The sequence below is a fragment of the Podarcis raffonei genome, chromosome 10, assembly GCF_027172205.1.
Source record: "Podarcis raffonei isolate rPodRaf1 chromosome 10, rPodRaf1.pri, whole genome shotgun sequence".
Lineage (NCBI taxonomy): Eukaryota > Metazoa > Chordata > Lepidosauria > Squamata > Lacertidae > Podarcis > Podarcis raffonei.
In genome coordinates this window covers 73988977-74004875 of record NC_070611.1, presented here as the reverse complement: position 1 = coordinate 74004875, position 15899 = coordinate 73988977, and the positions used below count along the sequence as shown (strand labels likewise).

General features: G+C 48.8%; 1 protein-coding gene across 1 annotated transcript; it reads left to right on the top strand.

Moving 5' to 3' along the window:
* The first annotated feature begins 8318 nt into the window (after window positions 1-8318).
* Window positions 8319-10834, top strand: LOC128421951 (zinc finger protein 850-like). The gene has a single exon (XM_053405328.1). It carries the CDS (start codon window positions 8516-8518, stop codon window positions 10742-10744), a length of 2229 nt encoding a protein of 742 aa, XP_053261303.1. The 5' UTR covers window positions 8319-8515; the 3' UTR covers window positions 10745-10834.
* Window positions 10835-15899: the final 5065 nt, after the last annotated feature.

Genomic DNA, 15899 nt, shown 5'->3' with positions numbered 1-15899 from the left:
GTCCTGCTGCCTCTATGTGTGTTTTTGATGTCAGTGTGGGACTTGCTCTACACGTGACCCCTACCCCGCTGATGCTTGGCTAAGGCCCTGGAGTTGCTGTACTCAAGCATTCAAGATGGGTATTTGTGTGTCAGACTGGTTTTTGCACCAAACTCTGTGTACTGGTCCAGGGGGGAGGTTACTGTGGGGCGAGGTCCAGGACCGGAGTCGAGGGTCGGCAGACAGTCCTCCACGGGCAAAGCGGGGTCCACAGCGAGGGGCCGGGGCAAGGACAGGAACTCTGGGAGAACCGGACTGGGTGCTGGCCGAAACAGCTCTTCAACGACGTTGCTCCCGCTACCTGGGACCGGGCTGACTGGCGTTTATCTTCTCTGAGGCCAGGGGCGATCCCAACCCCCAGGAGACCAGCCTCTCCTGGCCTTAAGGTGAGCACTTAAGGTGTTTTTGCTTGGCAGGGGGTTGGACTCGATGGCCCTTGTGGTCTATTCCAACTCTATGATTCTATGATTCCTCCTGGGAGAAACCAGTTCCCTTCGCCTCTCTGCCCTGAGGCTCTGTAGTTCAGGAGAGGCTGAAGGGTTACTGGACCCAGGGGGAGACTCACCTGCAGGCACTGAGTCCTCAACCACCTCCGGAGCCAGAGTGGATTCACCTGGTGCCTGCTCCTGAGGATCCGGCACAGGTGCAGGTGCTTCAGAATCAAGGCCCTGCCCCAGTTCAGCCGGCCCTGGAGGTGGGGACTCCTGTGCAGGCTGGGATTCCTCCGGTTCAGCCTCTGAATCGGATTCCCAGGCCATCACACTCTGTCTCCCCCACCACCGCATGATCTCCAAACACTACTTATTCAACAGAACTTCATCCCTGCCCCCTGCACGTTCTATAGAAAACTTTAATGGGAGATCCCCCCCAACCTAACTGCAAGAGGGGGAAGGATGGGTTGCAGGTACCAGGAAAGTCTCCTGATGGGCCCATCTTCACTCATGAACCACATAGGGGAACCCCAGAGCTACTGCTTATTCTGGGGTTTGGGGAGGATAATATTTTTCCATAGTCCCAGAAGTTATTAGTCAATCATGCTGCTAGGGAGTCTTCCTGCCAGAGGACCACAGTGCATATTGCTATCCTACTGATTTTACTCTTGTTGTTGCTGTTGCTGTCATGGACTGGCTGGGTTCGGGGGGGAGAGACACCAGTCTGGGGGACCCACAAAGAAAGAAGGCTCAGATCCTGGGGACTGGTGGTGGGATGGCAATGAGAAGATAGAGGGAGAAAATGGAGCAGAGGGGGAGGGGAGGTGTTGCAAGCTGAGGAGGAAACAGGGTTTGGTGAGCAGGCAGGCTCAGAGGGAGGAGAGGAGGGGGGCTAGGAGACCGAGAGGAGGCCGGCTACTGAAGCATCCAGGGAGACTCCCCCTCCTGCTGCGACCACCTCCCCTCTCCCCTGGTCTAGAGCACACAGAGAAATCCAGTTCAGACCCATGAGCCTATACATTATATTAATGGGCGTAGGGTTTTTTTGTCCCAACATGCATCACTTTAATCTCATTGACAATGAACTGTATTGTCTGCCCATTCACCCCATTTGGAGAGGTCCTTTTGGAGCTCCTTGCACCTCTCTTTTTTTGAACAACCCTGGACAATTTACATCGACTTTTAAAACTTCCCCTCTTCACCCAGAATACGTTTCAAGTAGCATCTTCACTAGTATGTCACAAATAGGGAGGGGTATCAAAGGGTTACACAAGTTCAACAGTTGGTCACTCCATCAGATACATCTCTGGACACCTCTCCAGTACCCATCACCCAGAGAACAATAAAACTATTGACATAATACAGTTGTACCTCTGGTTAAGAACCTAAATCATTCCAGAGGTCTGTTCTTAACCTGAGGTACCAGTTTAGCTAATGGGGCCTCTTGCTGCTGGCGCGCCACCATTGCCACCGTGCGATTTCTGTTCTCATCCTGAAGCAAAGTTCTTACCCCGAGGTACTATTTCTGGGTTAGTGGAGTCTGTAACCTGAAGCGTCTATAACCCAAGGTACCACTGTAGTAGTAGCAATAATAATAATATTTATATCCCGCCCGCCCCCCTTGCTGAAGCCGGGCTCAGAGCGGCTAACAACAGTAAAAGTAACACGGTTTACATAAAATCACAATCAATTAATTGAAATACTTTCCAAAATCAATTCATTCTAAAATCAATTCAGAATCAAATTACATCCTTGCCCTCAGGGCTTCTCCTGAGATGGGCTTTTAGAACACCTGGCTTGGTCAACTGCCTCTGTGGAAGTCTATTGTCGCCCCTTGGTCACACCCTGGGTGGGGCGAAGTGTACTCAGGGGATTATGGCAGGAGGCCCTGTTTTTGCTGCCTACGTGGCTATCCACTTCCAGGGTCATGGAGGAGGGTGAAGCCTAAATTTACTTTTTCTTAAGAGTTAAAATGGCGTTGGAATGGGAAGAATCGGTTAAAGTATGGATTTTATATGAATTTACAAATTTAGGTATCATTCCCTGAGCTGTCAAGCTGAAAGGATACATTCAGACACAATCTTTGTAACATTGTAGCAACTTTAGGCAATCAAAACCAAAATGGCTATATTTAATATACTTTGAGCAGCAGGAGGGCGCTGAGACAATCATGCAAAGGCTGAGCTGAAACACTGGTTTGCAGGCAGTTTCAGCCGTCATTGGCTAGCTGTCAAAACATAGTGCTCTTGATTGGTGAGCTTCGGTTATTCATAAATCCCACCGGCAGCACTTGAGCACCAGAGAAGGGGGGAGGCGCATTTCCTCTAGGGACACATTTCTGGGGTCCCCACGTTGCGCCCCAGCCTGGCTCCACTCTGCCAGGGCAGCTGCATTTTGTTTCGCTGCAGGTGAGCCTGCCCCGTGCAACGTGGGGCTCTTAAGGGAACTTCGGGGGGGGGGCGGGGGGACTAGAGCTTCCCCGCACTTGCAAAGGACCAGTAGAAGCGGAGGGGAGGCAGGCAGCAGGAGGGCGATGGGGAGGAACCAGCGAGAAGGAGCTCCTGGAGCCTGGGCAGCCCCCTCCCCGCCTGCTCCCGGAAGGTTTCCCGAGCCCCTCCCCTTTTCATTTCAAGGACTGGGGGACCTCAGCATCCCGGGGTTGCTTTGCTCCGGGGGGGGGAAAGCTATTTTGTTTGCTGAGGGCAGGAGTCACAATCCTGTCACATTGTGTTGTGTCTGGCTTTTAGGTAAGGGGGTGAGGCTCAGGTAGGAAGGAGTTGAGAAGGAAAATATCCCCGGGTGCGGATTTCCTTCGCTGCCCAGCTCGTCAAGATGCCCCTCCCCGGGAGTCCCTCCGGTCAGCAAAAGAAGGAGAATCCAGCCAAGTTAAAGAAGCAAACGGCGGTCAGTTGACCTGATCTTTATTTGTTGCAACAAGGTTCAGACACACCAAACACACCAAGAAACACACCAAGAGTAGGAACCCCGAGAAGATGGTTGCATGGATTTTTAAGACCTCTCCCCATTTCCCACAATACATTTTTCCACAGCATCTTTGATGCATCACAGATTTGTCACAAAGGAGGAGTCTTTGGCATTCAGAAACATGGACCCGTCACCCACCCCTGTCAACAACCCCAGTTTCTCACACCTTTAAACTACCCCCTTCCCCTAAGAACCATAATAGTATTCAGACATCCCTCTAGTTGCAAGGCTGTCCTGGGCGTCTCCTTTGAAAATATCAGGATCCTCCTCCTCCTCCTCCTCCTCCTCCTCCTCCTCCTCCAATCCGGCTTCTGCTCCGGGAATAAGGGAGGGGTGAGCCTCCTCCCAAACTGCCAGCTTCTCCCGGAAGTGGAGCTTCTACGCCGGATTGCCGCTCAGCGCCATAGCTCTAGGGGCGCGTCCTTTCGGAGAGGGGAGGAGGGGCGGCAGGGGACCCCCCAAAAAAACATCGATGTTGCAGGAAAGGAAATGAGAATCGCGAGCGAGGACAAAGAGGTAAAGGGGTCTCGGCGGGGGGGGGGAGAGGGGAGAAAAGGACCCAGAGAGGGACTCCGCGCCAGCTCCCCAAAGCGCCTTCCGTGGGCCCCCCCGGCAGGGCCTGGATCCCGGAACGTGTGCTGCGAAGGGGGCTTTCCTCGGCAGGGGTGGACATGGGGCGCCCACCCACGGGGTCCCACGAGGACTCCCTGGCCCCGTTTCCCCCGCGCAGGCATCCCTGGGGCCCTGTGCGCTCCGCGTGGAGAGAGGCAGACCATGAAAGGGTTAACGGGCACGAAAGACGCCTAGATAGAGACCCCCCATCCCTCCCCATCTCGTCTTGTGGGGCCCCTCCGGGTGGAGAGATGGGTCGCGCATGGCGAGGGGTGAGCCGCGCCAAGGAGGCCTCTGGGTGCAGGGGAGACTCCGGGAGAGAGGGAGGGGGCCAAGGGTGGGGGGAGCCGGGGGGAGGAGGGAGGGGAGCATCCCCGGGACAAGGAAGCGAAGCATTGGCGGGGTTGGGGGGAGGAGACCAGTCTTTGGGGAGACGTCTCCATCGTGCGCCCACGAGGAATCTCCGGAGGGGCCGCCTTGGCTTCTCCCTCCCACCCAGGAATCCGCCACCCTTTCAAGGCGACCAGAGAGGGATCCCTGGAAAGTGGGGGGGGGTCCTGTCCCCCCCACCCCTTCCTTCCTGCATGCTCCATCCTCTTCCCACCCCATAAGCTCCTGCCCTGTCCAGACACAGCGATTCTGCCCAGTCCAACCATTGTTCCCCTGGAGAGGAGAGGAAATCCCGAGAGGAGGGGGGAGGCCTTCTCAGAAGCAGCTCTTTGTTTCCGCAATCCCACCCGGGAAGCAGTCAGAAACCTTTTCCTCTCTCTCAGGCTTCCATCTTCAAGTGTCTTTTCCACTGCATGGTTTATTGAGGATGAGGAAAATGTACACTTGTCATCAGAAACAGGGGTGCAGAACCTATTTAACTGATCTCAGGATTGATATAGAAGGCATTTCTTTTTTTTTTAAATAATATTTTATTAAGTTTTACAAAAAAACAATACAAAAGAAAAACAATACATATTAAAACACCAACAAATACCAACAATTAAAACACAACAAATAGAAAAAGAAAAAGAAAAAAGATATAGCAAACCAGAAAAAAGGAAAAATATATTAAAACATTTAGCACAGAAAAAAGAAAAGAAAAAAGAGAAGAACCTCTTTTCAGATTCTTACCATTCATTGCCTTATTTTCCTGACTTCCACCCGCCTCCCTTTCTTGTATTCCACTTTAAAATTGATCAGCAAATTCATTCTTATTAGTTTTATCCTTAAGTGATTTCCCTCACGTATTATACTTTCCCGATTTTCATCCAATGTCTATCCCTTCTTTCATACTCTTGTTTCCCTTATTTACTAGAACCCCTTCATTTCATTTCAATGTCATCAGCATTCAAAGATTTTACAGTGTTTTTGTAAGTAGGTTTTAAACTTCTTCCAATCCTCCTCCACCCGCTCTTCTCCTTGATCTCGTATTCTGCCGGTCATTTCTGCCATTTCCATGTAGTCCATTACTTGCATCTGCCATTCTTCCAAGGTGGGTAGATCTTGTGTCAGCAAACATAATATTATGTCCGACATCTTGTGCCCATTTTATCATAGCAGATTTTACCGTTTCATCCTCAGTATTCCATTTCAACAGCAAGTTATACATTCTTGACAGTATCTTAGCATTGGGTTCTAACAGTTCTGTTTCTAATTTTGATTTTTCCACCTGGAAGCCAATTTTTTTATCCAAGTTATAGGCCTCTCTTACTTGAAAGTAATGTAACCAATCTCGCACCTTATCTTTAAGTTTCTCATAACTCTGCAGTTTCAATTTATCACCCTCCTGCTCCAAAATTTCCCAATATTTTGGCCAGTTAGTCTCCATGTTAAGTCTTTTCAGGGCCTTTGCTTCCATAGGCGATAACCACCTTGGAGTTTTATTCTCCAATAGATCTTTATATTTAATCCAGACATTAAATAATGCTTAAAGATGCAGAGAAAGCTTTTGACAACATTTCTTGGAGTTTTATGAAGAAGAATCTTCAGGGGATGGGAGTGGGGGGGGGATTTGAAAACGGTATAGGTGCGATTTATTCAGAACAAAAGGCTAAATTAATAGTTAATAATGTGGTGACAGAAGAGGTTAAAATTGAGAAAGGGACACGACAAGGCTGCCCAATTTCCCCATTGCTTTTTATTTCGGTCCTGGAGGTTTTGCTGAATATGATTAGAAGGGACCAACAGATCCAAGGTATCCAGGTCAGAGATAAACAATATAAACTTAAAGCTTTTGCAGATGACCTAGTTCTGACATTGCAGGAGCCAGTTTCTAGCACTAAAAGGGCCCTGGAATTGATCCAGGAATTTGGTCAGGTAGCAGGCTTTAAACTGAATAAGTTAAAAACTAAGGTTTTGGGGGGGGGGAAATTAACGCCAATTGAGAAAGAGAAGTTTCAGAAGGAGACAGATTTATTATTGGTAAAGAAAGTAAAATACCTGGGGGTGAATATGACTTCTAAAAATGTTAACTTGTTTAAAGATAATTATGAGAAGTGTTGGTCAGAAGTGAAAAAAGATCTTGAAATTTGGTCAAATTTGAAGCTTTCCTTACTGGGCTGAATTGCAGTTATTAAGATGAATGTATTGTCGAGAATGTTGTTTTTGTTTCAATCGTTGCAGATCATAGACAAGTTGGACTGTTTCAAGAGGTGGCAAAGAGATATCTCTAGATTTGTCTGGCAGGGCAAAAAGCCCAGAATAAAATTTAAGATACTTACGGACACAAAAGATAGAGGGGGATTTGCCCTGCCGGACTTTAAGTTGTACTATGAAGCAGCAGCTTTTTGCTGGCTGAAAGAATGGCTACTTCTTGAGAACACGGATATTCTAGATTTGGAAGGGTATGACAATGTATTTGGGTGGCATGCATACTTGTGGTATGGTAAGGTTAAAGCACACAAGGCATTCAAAAATCATATCGCCTTAAAGGCATTTCTGTTCCTCTTACTTTTTATAGGCAATGTCAGAGTGACTGACAAGCTGAGATACTTCCCAGTCAAAGGACCCATTTTCATGATAGACAGTGCTTGGGGTTGGAGGCTCTACAGACAGGGTGTGCCTATGCAGGCCAAAGACTGCCAGTATTAGCACAGGTGAGGTGTGTGACCTTCCCAAATTTACAGACTGTATGTGAATGAGAGTGTGTGGGTGGGATTATTGTTTACAGCAACCCTGTGATTTTCTCCACCCAAAACATTTTGTGACCTGCCTGATCTCTTGCACCTCCTAATACAGGTCTCCCTTCAACTATCTTCTAAATGTCAGGTAGTTGTTCATTTCCTTGACCTCTGAAGGGAGGGAACCAGCAGAAGACCCTCAGAGGACGACCTCAGTGTTCAGAGGGAAGGATGGGGCTGGAGACACTCCTTCAGGTCTACAGGGCCGAGGCTGTTTAGGGCTCTAGGTCTCAGATCTTGCTCCTTCATAACGATCTCCTAGACTGACATATAGTTAGCAGAGTAGGAAAAAACACTCAGATCAGGAATAAATTCATATCTCAAGAAATAGCACAACTTCAGGTTGTTAATGAATCAGTACTACATATTCAAGGATGAAGATTCCACTAAGTAAAGTTATCCATTTGCCTTTAATATCCAGCTTTTCAGTGCCAGATTAGGATAGTCCTGTGTCAGAAGACAGTGCAAGAGATCAGGCAGCACATCATTATTATAAAGAACAATTGAGGTGGGTGTTTCCGTCTGGGATTCCCATGCGCCAGCTGCTTTCCTTCTGCTGCTCCTGCTCTCTCCATGCAATGTGAGGCATCTAGACGGAGGTCCATCTCCCAGAACAGGAGCTTCCCTGAGCACCCATTCAGCGGACCCCAAGCACCAAGCCTTGCCACTAGTTCTCCGACTGACCCAGACCAAAGTCCCTGGAAAAGATGTAGACCTGGGTCTCATATAATGGTCCACATGGACTTCCTGAGGCCATTGGGACTGTGCAGGTGATTCATGAAGATCTAGAGGTGGAAACAGGAGTGGATGGAGGATTATGATGCCGATGATGGGAAATGTCCAAAGGAAAGATGAACCAGAGACAGAGAGGGCCTTTTCATGGAGAGAGAGTAGCTGCATTTCCTGTGAGAAAACAATTGATGTGAAAAGGCTGTTTTCCAAGATCATGCTGCTTTATTAATGATGATTGAGGATAATGAAAGGTTGCTGATGCATTACTATCATTTGACATCATTGCATCTTCATTTCCCCAAAATTCGGAACCTGGGTAGGATGAAGGGGAAATATAGGACATGTTGAAATATGAGGTGGTGCTAATTGCATCTGATATGCTCTCTTTTCCTTTGTTCTCTTCCTTGAAACCCAAACAGGATTTCCTTTCCTCCAACGCTGAGGAGGGTCATGGAGAAGAGAGACAGACTTCCAGGGGAAAGGGCACCTTTGGTTTCATTAGATATAGACCTTAAAATGTGTGAAATGTGGAACATGCTTCATTGAATGAGCACACATAGCTCACATAAACAAACCCCAAAAGTGGTGAAACCATTTAAAGGTATGGAGTGTGGAAAGACTTTCACTGATAGAACACATCAGCCGACTCACATGGGCAAGAAAGGATTCAAATGCAAGGAGTGCGGGAAGAACTTCAGTCATAGTGGACACCTCAATATACATCAACGGACTCACACAGGGGAAAAACCATTTAAATGCATGGAGTGCGGAAGGCAATTCAGTCACAGTGGAAGCCTAAATATGCATCAACTGACTCACACAGGGGAGAAACCTTTTCAATGTATGGAGTGTGGAAAGTCCTTTCGTGATAATGGAACCCTTAGAAGACATCAACGGACTCACACAGGGGAGAAACCATTTAAATGCATGGAGTGCAGAAGGAGCTTTAGTGATAGTGGATCCCTTAGAAAACATCAGCGGACACACACAGGGGAGAAACCATATGAATGTATGGAGTGTGGAAAGGGCTTCAGTTTCAATGCAAACCTTAGACGACATCAATGGACTCACACAGGGGAAAAACCATTTAAATGCATTGAGTGCGGAAAGAGATTTAGTGATAATGGAAAACTTAGAACACATCAACGGACACACACAGGGGAGAAACCATATGAATGTATGGAGTGTGGAAAGAGCTTTCATGATAATGGAAACCTTAGAACACATCAACGGACTCACACAGGAGAGAAACCATATGAATGTATGGAGTGTGGAAAGAGCTTTAGTGATAATAGAACCCTTAGAAGACATCAACGGACTCACACAGGGGAGAAACCATATGAATGTATGGAGTGTGGAAAGAGCTTTAGTGATAATGGAACCCTTAGAAGACATCAACAGACTCACACAGGGGAAAAACCATTTAAATGCATGGAATGCGGAAGAAAATTCAGTCAGAGTGGACACCTAAATATGCATCAACTGACTCACACGGGTGAAAAACCTTTTAAATGCATGGAGTGCGGAAAGAACTTTAGTGATAATGGAAAACTTAGAAGACATCAACGGACTCACACAGGGGAGAAACCATTTAAATGTATAGAGTGTGGAACGAGTTTTAGTGATAATGGAACCCTTAGAACACATCAACGGACTCACACAGGGGAGAAATCATATAAATGTATGCATTGTGGAAAGAGCTTCAGTAATAGTGGAAACTTCAATTTACATCAATGGACTCACACAGGGGAGAAACCATATGAATGTATGGAGTGCGGAAAGAGCTTCAGTTTCAAAGGAAGCCTTAGAAGACATCAACGGACTCACACAGAGGAGAAACCATGTGAATGTATGGAGTGTGGAAAGAGCTTTAGTGATAATGGAACCCTTAGAAGACATCAACAGACTCACACAGGGGAAAAACCATTTAAATGCATGGAGTGCGGAAGAAAATTCAGTCGGAGTGGACACCTAAATATGCATCAACTGACTCACACGGGTGAAAAACCTTTTAAATGCATGGAGTGCGGAAAGAGCTTTAGTGATAATGGAACCCTTAGAAGACATCAACGGACTCACACAGGGGAGAAACCATATGAATGTATGGAGTGCGGAAAGAGCTTTCGTGATAATGGAACCCTTAGAACACATCAACGGACTCACACAGGGGAGAAGCCATATGAATGTATGGAGTGCGGAAAGAGCTTCAGTTGCAATGGAAGCCTTAGAATACATCAACGGACTCACACGGGGGAGAAACCATATGAATGTATGGAGTGCGGAAAGAGCTTTCGTGATAATAGAACCCTTAGAACACATCAACGGACTCACACAGGGGAGAAACCATATGAATGTATGGAGTGCGGAAAGAGCTTCAGTTGCAATGGAAGCCTTAGAACACATCAACGGACTCACACAGGGGAGAAACCATGTAAATGTATGGAGTGCGGAAAGAGCTTCAATTTCAATGCAATCCTTAGACGACATCAACGGACTCACACAGGGGAGAAACCATATGAATGTATGGAGTGCGGAAAGAGCTTTCATGATAATGGCAACCTTAGAAGACATCAACGGACTCACACAGGGGAGAAACCATGTAAATGTATGGAGTGTGGAAAGAGCTTTAGTGATAATGGAACCCTTAGAAGACATCAACGGACTCACACAGGGGAAAAACCATTTAATTGCATGGAGTGCGGAAGGAAATTCAGTCAGAGTCGACACCTCAGCGTGCATCAACTGACTCACACAGGGGAGAAACCATATGAATGATTTGTTCTCAGGAGCTAAGTTTTGTGCCTCACTGTGGTCCCAGTCATAACTGTAGCCTTTGAAAGCTCAGTAAACTATTACTGAAGAAGTCCTGTTGCCTGTGTGTGTCTTTTTGACCTCAGTGTGGCACTTGCTCTACACGTGGCCCCTCCCCTGCTGCTACTTAGCTCATGCCCTGGAGTTGCTGTACTCAAGCACACAAGATGGTTTTTGCACCAAACTCTGTCACCCCTACCACTACATGATCTCCAAACACTTCTTCTTCAACAGAACCTCATCTTCAAATACTGAAATTCAATGGGAGATTTCCCCCCAAAGCCTAAGTTCAAGAGGGGGAATGTGGGGCTGCAGGTACCAGGGAAGTCTCCTGGTGGGCCCATCTTCACTTATGAACCCCATGGGGCAACCTGCTTATTCTGGAGTTTGAGAAGCAGTTTAAATGAAAAGATTGTAAAAAGTGCTTTATTTACAATGGAGTGTTTAAGGAACATCCAGGGACTTTCCCATGGAAGAACCCATTTAGATGTATGGAGAGTGGGACGTTTTCCTTTCAGTGTCCACTCTTTCTTCACAGCAATGAACTCAGCAGGAAATCAGTCTTAAACACACAACGTGTATTTGAAGTTCTTGTGTTTATATGTAAAACTGAACAGCAATGAAATATTGAAGGCAATGTCAAACAATGTGAGTATAATCTAAGAGGTAAAGTACCTTTTGATAGAGAGGATGAAACTGGTTTGCTGGTGGTGAGTGAGGATTAGGGCTCGGCAATATATTGATATCTGGTCCAATACTGGTTTCTAGACCACATCTCGATAACCTTCGAAGAACAACTGATATGGCAATACACCACAGATCACAGTGTGTGTTTCTGGGATGTGCCTGCAAGCAGCGGCAGAAAGCTTTTCTTCGTGAAGCCCCTGCAGATGCCGAGTTGCTGACGTCCCTCCAAAACGAGGGGAAACGAAAGACACACATCCATTGCCCTGTGTCGTTCCAGCCTCTTTCCTCGCTTGCTCCCTTCTGCCGGTGTGTGTGCCTGACTTAGATATCCTGTGTGCTGTATTTGTTTACTGCTGAAACTGCTGTACTCAAGCATGAAAAATTGGTGCATATGACTGGTTTTTGCACCAAACTCTCTCACCCCCAACCATGTGTGATCTCCAAACACTGCTTCTTCGCTAGAACATCTCCCAGTCTCCTACACATTCAGAAGAAACTTAAAATACTGTAATTTAATGGGAGATTTCCCCCCAAGCCTTCTTGCAAGAGAGGGAAGGAGGGGTTACAGGTACCAGGGAAGTCTCCTGGGGGCCCCATCTTCACTCATGAACCCCATGGGGCAACCCCAGATCTACTGCTTATTCTGGGATTTGGGGAAGATAATACTTTTCCATAGTCCCAGAAGTTATTAATCTTCCAGCCAGAGGACCAGTGTGCATATTATTATCATACTTAATTTTACTGATGTTGCTGCTGTTGCTGTCATGGACTGGCTGGGTGAAAAGGGGGGGAGGCACCAGCTGGGGAACCCCCAAGGGAAGAAGGCTCGGATCCCGGGTCTTGTAGGCCCCCTAAGTCTACTCCTAGGTCTGTTCAATAAAAGGCTAATTTGGTGTTATGGGGGGGGGACCCAGGTGCGAGGCTGCTCAGCCACCCAGCTCATCAGGCAGAGCCCGTGGGTCCCTGCAGAATAAAGGAAGGAGTCCGGCCACCAACCGGAGCAAATAGCTGTAGATCAAAGTTTATTGCGCAACAGGTCCAAAGAGGAATTGAACCCCCAGGATGGGGTGACAACATCATCGCTACATCAGGAGGTGAAAAAACCTATCTGAGGATGTACAAATTCCAACGCGCTTTAGTTCTGGGCTGCTTCACTCCTTGCATGAATTTTACCTGGGTGTCGGGGCTGTGTGTGCAAAAGCCAAAGCCCCATTTCCCCCCGTAACACAGGAGTCACAGAGTCCAAGCCGCTGCTCAATGTACACCAGTACCTAAAACACGGACGGATCTAATCTCGTGGGGTGGGGTGGGGGAGGGAAGGATTTTGCAATGTAAACATTTTGGGGTGCGAGACCCCACTTTGCGAGTGGATTGCCGGGATCAGCCCCTCCCCCGCTCTCTTGATCCCCAGAAGAAAGAAGGGAGGGGGAAAACCTTCCTCTCCCCAACCCCATTCCTCCCCTCCCGCCCATCCTTCTCTCACCCCGCCCCCACAACCCCAATCCCGCCCCCCTACGTTGCACCTCCTCCTCGCCATCCGACTTCTGTTCTGGGAATGAGGAGGGGGAAAGAGACCCCTCCCAAACTGCCTGCTTCTTCCCGCAAGTGGAGCTTCTGCGCCTGATTCGGGCTCTACCCCACAGCTCTAGGGGCGCGCGCTTTCGGAAAGGGGAGGAGGGGCGGCAGGTAAATCCCCCCACCCACGTGGATGTTGCAGGAAAGGAAAGGAGAATCGCGAGCGAGGACAAAGAGGTAAAGGGGTCGCGGGGGAGGCGAGAGAAGGATCCAGAGACCCCCTTGAGCTCCCCAAAGCGCCTGTCGTGCAACTGGATCCCTGCACGCGTGCTGCGAAGGGGGTTTTCCTTGGGCCCTTAGGAAGCCCACCCAGGGGGTCCCAACGAAGCCCCCTCGCCCCATTTCCCTGCGCAGGCATCCCTGGGGCGCTGTGGGTTCCGCGCGGAGAGAGGTGGGCCATGAAAGGGTTAACGGGCGTGAGGGACGCTTGGATAGAGACCCTCCTGTCCCTCCCCTGCTCGTCTTAGTGGTCCCCTCCGGACGGAGAGACGGGGGGCGCATAGCGTGGGGTGAGCCACGCCAAGGGGGGCCTCTGGGTGCAGGGGAGACTCTGGGACAGAGGGAGGGGGTCGAGGAAGTGGGGAGGGGGCGTATGCCTGGGGCAGGGAAGGGCAGCAATGGGGGGGGGGAGCTAGGAAGACCAGTATTTGGGGAGACGTCTCTGTGGTGTGGCCTGCAGGGATTTTCTGCCTTGGCTTCTCCCTCCCACCCAGGAATCGGCCACCCCTTCAAGGCGACCAGAGAGGGATCCCTGGAAAGTGGGGGGTCGTGTCCCCCCACCCCTTCCTTCATGCAACCTCTATCTACCTCCCACCCCATAAGCCCCCATAAGCCAGTGCCCTGTCCAGACTGTTGCAGTAATTTATGTATAGGTTGGGGGGGGGGAGTTGCCCCTCCAGCAGATATCATGCACATGCAGGCCACTACCTAAATCAGCACCATCACTTTTGTGATTTGTCCCCACAAAGCACTTGATCACAGTTTATTCCTATTTATTCAAAGGGCCTCTCCTGCACGATACCAAATATAAGAATTTACTGATAAATGTCTCTATGTACTGGCTCACTGGGGTAACTTCAGAAATTCCTATAGACATGTGAGCTCAGCTCCTCAGCAGCCCCTCTGCCTGAGTGATAATCCCTGGCCTCCTGATACCTGAGTGCCAGACAGGTATCCATTCCACAAAGAAACAACCCAGATGAAGACAAAAGGGTGTGATTAGCTTGGCTGGGAAACAGGGAATGTCCGCCCACCCTTTCCCACGGGTGGGTGGGGTTTGTGGCACCAAGATAGGGCTCACCTGGGCGGGTGCCTCCCACCAGCTTGGGCCGGCCTTTGACCCGCCCTTGGTCAGGAAGGACAATGGATGGCCAGTCGGGGGTGGGGCAAAGGCCAAAGAAAAGAGGCCGACCCCTTTGTCCAAGCCTCTTTGGGTTTTCTTCCTTCCAGAATCAGGATCCTCAGGAGCGTGTTCTGGCGGCTGGATTAAGGTAAGTTCTGGCCTGATTGGAAGGGACATGGCCCCTCTGCCAGGCTAGGCTGTAATTTTGTGGCTATTCTTTCTGGGCGGGGGGCCAGCTAGGCCGCGGGGGTGGCCTTCTTGTTTTTTTGTAGTGGCGGGGGGGGGAGGCATGGCTCCCTCGCCCCCGCCATCCGCCACCCTCCAGCTGTAGGCCGCATGGCAGCTGATTCCTTTCTTGTGGGGGGGGGGGCATAAGTCAGGCCACGTGGCGGTCGTATTTTTTTGCTCCCCCCCTTCCTGCTCTGGCTACTTACGCACTTCTGCTCCTAGCAGTGAAATGTAAATGTCTCTTTTGTTACACTCGATGGGTGTTTGGTGGAGGACAAGGGGAACTATGGACTATGGTCCAGGATGCTCAGATTACTGCCACCAGACCTTCCCTTTCATGATGTAACCATGATGTAGTTTGGGGGGGTGTAACATTGGGATTAGCAGTGAAATAAATAAATTAAGGTCTTATGTATATAATGAAGGTTCATAAATGTACCAGGCAAACACGTACATAGATATATAGGCCCCATGTCTGAACCTGCACAGGAGCCATTTTGACTCCCAGGCTGACCAGGTGTTTTCTCTGCAAGGTCAAATGGAGCAGCCTCCCCATTGCCTCTTCCTTCACAAATCCTGTCTTAAGGGTTTGAATAGGGTGAGCCTGTGACCTGGCTCAGGAACTAAGTACTTATCATAACAAAAGACTGGCCAGGCTCCCCAGGGTATCAATCAAGTAAGCATTAGCAGGTAACTTGCCAGACGGGGGTAAACAACCCCCTCAGATTTCTGCTTTAGCCCGCCCTTTCTGTGAAGTAGTTATGATGTTTCTGGGGGTGGTCTTGGACTCCAAGGTGGGCAATTTAAAATGTCTATATAAGGGGGGGCACACCTTTGTTCTGGGTCCTCCTCCTTTCCTGCATGTGAAGGGGGCACCCTGTTGCAACACTTCAATAAAGATCAGGCTTACAAGCTGCTTTGCTTCTGAATATTCTCTGGTTGGCCTCTGTTTTTTCCTCTGACCGATGGAGAACCTACAAAGGACTCTATGAGGGCTCTTGTGTCCCCCATAAGGGAATAATGACAGATTTTCGTTTATTACAGCAGCTAATAAAGTTTGGGTTCTCTTTTGTTCAGGGCTTCCATCTTGTTCCACCTGGTGGCAGGTGGGAGTCCTGTCACGACAGTCTTCAATAAAGACCAAGCCTACTGGCTGTTGTTTTGCTCTGGTATTCCTGGCTGCTGTCCTTGTTTTTTGTCCAAGGGAGCCCTCAGATTTCTCCTTTAACAAGACACACCTTCTTTCCTGCAAACTCCACCCAATTCCCACCCCATAAGCCCCTGACC